The sequence below is a fragment of the Bos mutus genome, chromosome 7 (genome assembly GCF_027580195.1).
Source record: "Bos mutus isolate GX-2022 chromosome 7, NWIPB_WYAK_1.1, whole genome shotgun sequence".
Classification (NCBI taxonomy): domain Eukaryota; kingdom Metazoa; phylum Chordata; class Mammalia; order Artiodactyla; family Bovidae; genus Bos; species Bos mutus.
In genome coordinates this window covers 81,449,937-81,459,664 of record NC_091623.1, presented here as the reverse complement: position 1 = coordinate 81,459,664, position 9,728 = coordinate 81,449,937, and the positions used below count along the sequence as shown (strand labels likewise).

General features: G+C 34.8%; 1 protein-coding gene across 1 annotated transcript; it reads left to right on the top strand.

The window, feature by feature from the left end:
* Positions 1-3,244: 3,244 nt before the first annotated feature.
* On the top strand, positions 3,245-4,183 carry LOC102273596 (olfactory receptor 2L2). Its single transcript, XM_005910771.1, has one exon. The coding sequence runs from the start codon at positions 3,245-3,247 to the stop codon at positions 4,181-4,183; it is 939 nt and encodes a 312-aa protein (XP_005910833.1).
* The last annotated feature ends 5,545 nt before the right edge of the window (positions 4,184-9,728 follow it).

Genomic DNA, 9,728 nt, shown 5'->3' with positions numbered 1-9,728 from the left:
TATGAAAATCATTTCTTTGCACCTGTAGTTTGCTTATGGTAATGTTGACATTTTAGCAATAGTCAGTTTTTGAACCCATGAGCACAGGCTATTTTTCCATGTGCTGGCATTTGTCTCTCCTTTAGTTTATTTCAGTGATGTTTTGTGATTGTTAGTGCATACCTTTTGTAATTTCTTTGTTTTTTCCTAGGGCTTTTATTCTTTTTCATGATATGTTAAATGTTATTGTTTTAAGTTCCTTCTTAGTATTAAACATTATTAGTATAGAAATACAATCAATTATGTATCCTGCAACATTCATAACTCTGTTTATTAGTCCTAACAAGTTTTTATTTCCTACATTTAAGATATCACTTCTGAAGCAGGATAATTTTAATTCTTTCTTTACAGTTTTAGTGTTTTTAACTTGTTTTGCTTGCCAAAATATTAGTAATTATAATACTGTAACTTTAATTAGAAGTTTCAAAAGTGGACATTCTTGCCTTGTTCTTGATCTTAAAGGAAAAACTTTTAGTCTTTCACCATTGAGTCTAATGTCAGTTGTAAGATCTATTTTCAACTGTGACATCAGTTTTACATCCCTTTAATATTTTATTCAAGTAGATTAAGAACATGATCTCAAAATCTCACTGAAAGTGAAAGTGTTAGTCGCTCAGTGGTGTCTGACTTTGCGACCACGTGGACTGTAGGCCTGCCAGGCTCCTCTTTTCATGGAATTCTTCAGACAAGAATACTGTAGTGGGTTGCCATTCCCTTCTCCAGGGGATCTTCCCAACCCAGGGATTGAACCCAGGTCTCCTGCATTGCAGGCAGAGTCTTTACCATCTGAGCCACCAGTAAAGCCCCAATAGCCCACTATCAATATATTTTTCATCAATATGCTTGCTCTCTAATAATAAATATCAAATAGTATCTCTTGACACTTTAGCCACTGTGGATGGAAAACTTTCTGCCCCACATACAATCACATTCACACTTTTCTCTTTTCTAATTCTTTCAACATAGTGGCAACACAGTTTCTGGCATGGCTATGCTGACAGCATTTTTCCATCTTTTTGTACATTTTACTAAAATACAAAAACATAAGTTATTGTAAAGCCTGATGACATTTTAGTGAGTATTTAGTTAGTATTTTTTATATTTATTTATTTATATTTTTGGTGCACTGGGTTTTAGTTGCAGTATTTGGCATCTTTGATTTTTTCACATCTTTGTTGTGAAATGCAGGATCTTTAGTTGTGGTATGTGAGATTTTTAGTTGGAGGATGAGAACTCTTAGTTGTGGCACGTGGGATCTAGTTCCCTGATTAGAGATCAAATCCGGGACCCCTGGGTTGGTAGCATGAAGTCTCAGCTGCTGAACCACCAGGGAAGTCCCTAGTTAGTATTTTTATACAATAATTCTCATCATTGCTGTTTCTCAGTCAAGACACTTTTAGGACCATTCAATTATAGGCAACATTGAGAATTTTCAAAAAATCTTTTCAAGACATTTAGACATTTTCAAGACACTTAGAATTTTCAAGAAAATATCTTTCAAAGAGTATTGTTTGATTATTTTTATATGTTCTGTTCATGCTTTTTGAATATTGTGGTTCATTTATATAAATTCTGAAAAATGTGTTTCTTTGATATTTCCATTTTTGTTCTATATGAATTTCTAGGAGTGATAATAAGTTTGTATCTCTTCCCTTATAGTCTCTAACTCTTATACTCTTTAAAGACAAATTTTCTGATTTTCTTGCCTTTTTTTATTCTGCTAGATATTTTTCATTTTATGACTTAATGTTTCACTTAGTCTTCCTTATCAATTAATATTACTATTTTAATTTGCAAGACTTTGTTAGCTTGCACTTTATTTTATATATCTAATGATATTTATAATGTAGAATAGTAATATATTATACTTCTTTGAAGATATAATTCTTATTTGTAAAAAATGCATTTTCTGCATTTTAAAATCATTATATTTCATTGCATAGTTTTTCTGTATGTGAATAAGTATTTGTGTTTGTGTGTGTATGTGCACATGTCCATATTCTTTCCTGTTGCAGACTTTCTTAAAATTCTAACAATTTTTGCACTAGAACAATTATGATAACTAAAATAACAAAAATTCTGTATGGCTTGTTCCCTTACAATATGTCTTAAGAATCACTCCTCCCACCATGAGGAAGAACCCTTGAATGCCATTTTTCTTTTCTTCATTTAAAAGACTGACCATTTTTATTTCCAATTTATTCTTTCAAAGGATCCTAAACTATTTCATCTCTTATTGTGCCCCATGTTCACCCACTTTCTTTTAGTTTATAATATATATTTTTAAGCATTGCAGGCAGACGCTTTACCCTCTGAGCCACCAGGAAAGCCCAATTATAGCTGTGTTTTAACAGGGAGAGATTATAAGTGCTTAAGTTTTTTACTCTAACTTAGAATTGGGAGGAGCTTTAAAAAAATAATAAAAGTTAAAATTAAATGTGTACAACAAAATTTATTTATCATGTAAGTGCTAAAGAAGCAGAGAGATGTAAAATATATGCTATTTTTGAGATTTTGCACAGATTTATCAAACTACAATGAGTGTGATTATAGAGGTATACAGCAAATGTTCTTCATTACAGCATTCAGAATCTCATTCAGAAGGAAGATCATAATTTTGTGTAGATGGTACTTGATGATATTCATCTTGATTTCACAATAGATGACTCAAATAATGTTACTGAATTCAAGGAAGCTTGATTTAATATTTCTGTTCAAAGAAGATTCAAAAAAGAATATTAGCTTCTCAACATAAGTGATAGGCTACTACAGATTTACAGGTAAACCTTAGGGTTTGAATATGACAAATAAATCATTTCTTAATGGTGATAAACATTTATCATAATATAATTAGATAACATGCATTTACATGATTTCCTAAGAATATATTTTGAGTGTCTCATCTAATTTTGATGTGACTTGAGCTTTTGTAGGGTAGTAAAGCATACTTATCCAAATATGTCAAAATATAAATTTTTTACAACTTGAAAGATTTCCTGCGAAGCTCATTGGCCAAACTGTTTGTATTTTCAAGTTCTAGTCTCTTGATCAAAAAAACAAAAAAGTTTTGCTTTTCCAAATAGGTTCAGTTATTCATTTAAGAGTTGTAAATTTGTACACAGTCTAATCATGCAACAGTTTCAAAATAGCTTACTTGACTTTCTTTCTTTTGTGTCTGCCTTAGGAAAAATTATATTAATGCCACATGGAAAATTATAATCAAACATCAACTTATTTCACTTTATTGGGATTGTTCCCATCTTCAAGAATTGGCCTATTTCTTTTTATTCTCATTGTTCTCATTTTTCTAATGGCTCTATTTGGTAACCTCTCCATGATCCTTGTCATCTTTCTCGACACCCATCTTCAGAAACCCATGTATTTTCTACTCAGTCAGCTCTCCCTCATGGACCTGACCTACATTTCCAACATTGTACCCAAAATGGCCTACGATTTTCTATTTGGAAACAAGTCTGTCTCCTTCATTGCATGTGGGATACAGAGCTTCTTTTTCTTGACTTTAGCAGGTGCAGAAGGATTGCTCTTGGCTTCTATGGCTTATGATCGTTATGTGGCCATTTGCTTTCCTCTCCACTATCCCATCAAAATCAGTAGAAGAGTATGTGTGCTTATGATAATAGGATCTTGGCTCCTGGGCTCAATCAACTCCTGTGCCCACACCATATATGCCCTCCATATCCCTTATTGCCGATCCAGGGCCATCAATCATTTCTTCTGTGATGTTCCAGCCATGTTGACTTTGGCCTGCATGGACACCTGGGTCTGTGAGTACACAGTATTTGTGAGCACCACCATCTTTCTTTTGTTGCCTTTCACTTGTATTGTATTTTCTTATGGCCGTGTTCTCCTTGCTGTGTATCGAATGCACTCAGCAGAAGGGAAGAAGAAGGCCTATTTAACATGTAGCACCCATCTCACTGTGGTAACTTTCTACTCTGCACCATTTGCTTACACTTATCTCCGTCCAAAATCTCTGCGTAGTCCAACAGAGGACAAGGTTCTTGCTGTCTTCTACACCATCCTTACCCCAACGCTCAACCCTGTTATCTATAGCATGAGAAACAAGGAGGTGATGGGGGCCTTGAGAAGAGCAATTCAGAGAATCTGTTCTGTGAAAATGTAAAGACAGTTTTTCCATGAGAATTCGATGTTAAATACAAATTTATTAATCAGCATGGTGGTTTAGTCATGTCCTATTCTTGTGACCCAATGGTCAGTAGCCTTTCAGGCTCCTCTGTCCCTGGGATTCTCCAGGCAAGAATACTGGAGTGGGCTGCCATTTTCTTCTTCAGGGGGATCTTCCCAACCCAGGAATCGAACCCAGGTCTCCTGTATTGCAAGCAGATTCTTTACCAACAGATAGAAGCCCCATTAATTGGCATACAACAACTAAAATCTCCTTTGGATTAATTTTAGTCCTTGCAAATATAATAATAAAATAAGATTTTGATTATTAATTAAATTAAATATTAAATTAAATATTAATCAGCATACAATTATTAAAGTCTTATTTTATCATTAAATTTGCAAGGACTAAAATTAATCTAGAGGAGAAAACCACTCATGTATAGACAAATCATTTTTGCAAATATCTGTATATCCATATCTATATGTTTATGTTTATATATGATTATGTATATGTATATATATATATATGTTTTTTTCAGCCTCTTTCTTTTTCTTCATTATGCATTTTCCCTATTAATTTAAAAAGCTTTTAATTTTTACTGATATGCTATAAATTTAAGTGATTTTTGGTATGCAATAATAAAAATGAAAACTAACTGAAGTTGTCATTCATCATGAGTTCTACTATTTTGCATTAATATTTCAATATGCTTAAAATATGTTTTCTGAATGATAAGATCAAATTAAAAGTCAGAAGACCTCATTTTCTTTTCATACTAGGCCTGTAATTGCCAGTAACAGATATTCTTTTCTTCAATATAAGGAAAATATATTTCAGAGATTTAGTTGACTTCACCAGGGATTCTGAAGTCCTTACACTATGCTGAATGGAAATAATTTCATATTCTTTTTAGGGTGCACCCTAGGGAATTGATTTAATATTGGTATACTTGGGATTCAACAATAAGGACCTGGAGATGTCAACAGAGATCAAGGAAATTGTAAAGTTATACAATAAGTGAGTCAAGGCTTTGTCTCATTACTAGACATCAGAAATATCAAAGACTTTCTTGCAACCATCCCCTCACTAGGCATATACTCAATTTACATCATAAGCAGTCAGTATAACTCTCACACTAGGTGATAAAACTCAGATGAGATTTTATTCTCTACTCACTGTATCCCATAGTTCTACTGAAAGAGGTTGGAGAAAGTTAATTTGTAATAACAAATTTCAATTCATATTATGGATTCATCATTTTCCTAAACAGATCCCACCACTACGTTCAATAAACATCAATCAGCTCAAGTGAAAGTCCTGGTTGAAGTGTTATCACTATCCTCCTATTATCAGAGCAGCAATATTCTTTACCTCTCAGATGTGCCAAGGAAACAAAGGGTCATATCCTTTGTTCAAATTCTCCAACATATTAATGTAATATCTCTTGTCTGACTCTACCCTCCATTCTTAGAAACCAGCTTGACAGCCTAGAACACCCTCACTCCACCCTTTACTTGATTAACAAATGTCTTAAAGAGAAAAATATAAATAATTTGTGCCATCAATTCTCCCATATTGAATTTCATACAGATACCTTTTGGAAAGCCTGCAAAAAAGGGACCTATGTTTTAATATCATGTTAATTAACATAGCTTTCAGTGAACAAAACTCCCAGTGAAAGCACTCTGGGAGGAATCACCTGTCAGCCCCAGTTTTTGTCCTCACATGCAATTTTGGAAATGACTCACTCTCTCTAGGTTGGGCACATAAATGTCCTAATAACTGGCAAGTGGAAGGTTTATGCTTATTGGAATTTTATTGTTATCCCTGTGTTTATTTGCAAAGAGACAAATGGACCTCCTTTCTCTCCCCATTACATATTCAAGAGATCCATGCTATCAGGATACCCAGATACCTGGTGAGAAAATCATTTAGAAAGCTTTGTTTCTACTACAGTCCATGGGGTTACAAAGAGTCAGACACACCTGAGTAACTTCATTTATATTCTTTCAATATAATACATAAATTATTTTATTCAAGAATATACAAAAGTACCTCTCTAACATTTGAACAGTAGGGATATTTCCAGAGGTTCTCAATTTCTATTCCTCAGGTTAATATACCTTAATTTGACTTAAGCAAAATTGTCTTTGTTTTTTCTTGATTATTTGATTTTCCACCAATAAACCAAAAATCATTTAAATTTATAGCATATCAGTAAAAATTAAAAGCTTTTTAAATTAATAGGGGAAAATGTATAATGAAGAAAAAAGAAAGAGGATAAAAAAATATATATACACATATACATAATCATATATAAACATAAACATATAGATATGGATATACAGATATTTCCTGGGTTTGGTGCTTTATGGGCTGTGGCAGATTCAGCCAATACTTCTCTGAGTGAGCGCAAAGCTATCTTGACCTGTTCACATGTGATTATCGTGTCGTAAAATGGTGGAATACAAGCATGACCATAAATAACCATCCATGCACAAACATACATTTACAAGAACTCTGGATTCCAAATGAGAGGTTATAGTACTCAGGTGGAGCACAGGAATTGGATAAGACACATTGAAGAGGGAAGGAAGGACAGTTTTACTCTACCTAAGTCATTCCTTTCTGAATACTATGACACACAGGGCAGAGACAACCTTTTTTCTCCTTTAGAGCTCATCCATGGGGAAATGAAAGTCAAGTGAGTATCCAATTTTAATTTAGATGCAAACAATAATCCCACTAACCCTTAGATCCTATAAGTAAACTTGTGCATGGTGCTGTCTGATGGCCTACCCCAAATCCCTGACTGGGGTTACTGGGGAAAAGTTTTCCCTGAACTCAGTTTATATAGAATAGAAACAGTGACTGCTTAAAGTTTAAAAGCACCAATTCAAGACTACAAGTTTCACCAGGTTCAGAGAAAAATGACACTACCGAATGACAAAATAAATCACAAGCAATAGACCATAAAAAATGGAGATCTCATGGATGCCTGACAAAGAATTCAGAATATTTTTCTTTAAGCAAGTTAAAGAACACAAACAACTAAACAAAATCAGGAAAATATTATTGCAACAAGGTAAGATTCAAACCTGTATACAGGTCAGGAAGCAACAGTTAGAACTGGACATGGAACAACAGACTGGTTCCAAATAGGAAAAGGAGTAGATCAAGGCTGTATCGGAGAAGGCGATGGCATCCTACTCCAGTACCCTTGCTTGGAAAATCCCATGGATGGAGGAGCCTGGTGGGCTGCCGTCTCTGGGGTCGCACAGAGAAAGACATGATTGAAGCGACTTAGCAGCAGCAGCAGCAAGGCTGGATATTGTCACCCTGCTTATTGAACTTATATGCAGAGTACATTATGAGAAACACTGGGCTGGATGAATCACAAGCTGGAATCAACATTGCTGGGAGAAATATCAATAACCTTAGATATGCAGATGACATCACCCTTACGGCAGAAAGTGAAGAAGAACTAAAGAGCCTCTTGACAAAAGTGAAAGAAGAGAGTGAAAAAGTTGGCTTAAAGCTCAACATTCAGAAAACGAAGATCATGGCATCTGGTCCCATCACTTCATGGAAAATAGATGGGGAAATAGTGGAAACAGTGGCTGACTTTATTTTTCTGGGCTCCAAAATCACTGCAGATGGTGATTGCAGCCATTAAATTAAAAGATGCTCACTCCTTAGAAAGTTATGACCAACCTAGACAGCATATTAAAAAGCAGAGACATTACTTTACCAACAAAGGTCCATCTATAGTTTAGTCAAGGCTATAGTTTTTCCTGTGGTCATGTATGGATGTGAGAGTTGCACTATAAAGAAAGCTGAGCCGAAGAATTGATGCTTTTGAACTGTGGTGTTGGAGAAGACTCTTGAGAGTCCCTTGGACTGCAAAGAGATCCAACCAGTCCATCCTAAAGGACATCAGTCCTGGGTGTTCATTGGAAGGACTGATGTTGAAACTGAAACTCCAATACTTTGGCCACCTGATGTGGAGAGCTGATTCAGTTGAAAAGACTGATGCTGGGAAAGATTGAGGGCAGGAGGAGAAGGGGACGACAGAGGATGAGATGGTCGGATGGCATCACCGACACAATGAACATGGGTTTGGGTGGACTCCAGGAGTTGGTGAAAGACAGGGAGGCCTGGCATGCTGCTGTTTATGGGATCACAAAGAGTGGGACACGACTGAGCGACTGAACTGAACTGAAGATTTAAACAAGGTAAAATTCAAACAAACTAGAAACATAAATAGAAGCAAACAGAAGTTCTAATTCTAGAACAAAACCATACAGTATCTGAACTGAAAAAATTTAATAGAGACTAAACAACTGATTTGATCAAACAAAAGAAGTAATTTATGAGATTAAAGATAATTTATTTGAGATTACACAGTCAGAGGAACAGCAAAGAATAAAAAGTAGTGAAAAAAGTCTATAGCACATAAGAGATTACATATACCACCAATATATGCATTACAGGAATCCCAGAAGGAGAAGAGAAAGGGAGCAAAATGCTTATTAAAAGTAATATTGACAATAGCAACAAGAAAAGTACCAAACCTAGGAAGCAAAATGAATGCCCAGATTCATGAATTCCAAAGAATTCATAATGAATTAGAGAAGTCTTCACTGAGACACATGGTAATTAAAAAATAGAATATTTTAAAAATAATTTTAAAAATTTACACTGAATCTATAATACCTCTTCCCAAGTAAAAGGTGTAATTAATTTACTTACTGAAAACTATAAGAACTATAATAATTCTTATGTTTTAATCTGCAATAAAACTGCATTGTTGAATATTTTTTAAATACCATTACAGCTAAGTAACAAAATTTTCATTATTTATTTTAATACATGAAAATTGTTTTATAGTTTAATGTGTTTTTCCAGAAGAAAGGAAATAAGTCTTTTCTTTTTTTTTTTTTTTTAGATATAGGTGGTTTATAATGTTATGTTGTTTCAAGCATAAAGAAAAACGATTCAATTACACATATATCTGTATGTGTGCAGACACTCAGTCATGCCAGATGCTTTGTGACCCCATGGACTATAGCCCACCAGGCTCCTCCCTTCATGGGATTTCCCAGCCAAGAATTTGGAGTCGGTTGCCATTTCCTCCTCCAGCGGATCTTCCCATCCCAGGGATTGAACCCGTCTTTTACATCTCCTGCATTGGCAGGCAGATGATTTACCACTAGTGCCACCTGGGAAGGCCTATCTACACACACACATATGTATATATTTTTTTTCAAATTCTTTGACACTATAGGTTATTACAAGATACTGAGTATAGTTCCTTATGCCATATAGTAGATTTTCATTGGCTATATATTTAATATATGGTGCTGGTTTAGTCGCTAAGATGTGCCAGACTTTTGTGACTCCATGGACTGTAGCCTGCCTGGCTCCTCTGTCCATGGGATTCTCCAGGCAATAATACTGGACTGGGTTGCCATTTCCATCTCCTGGAGCTCTTCCCAACCCAGGAATTGAATCCAGGTCTCCTGCATTGCACACAGAT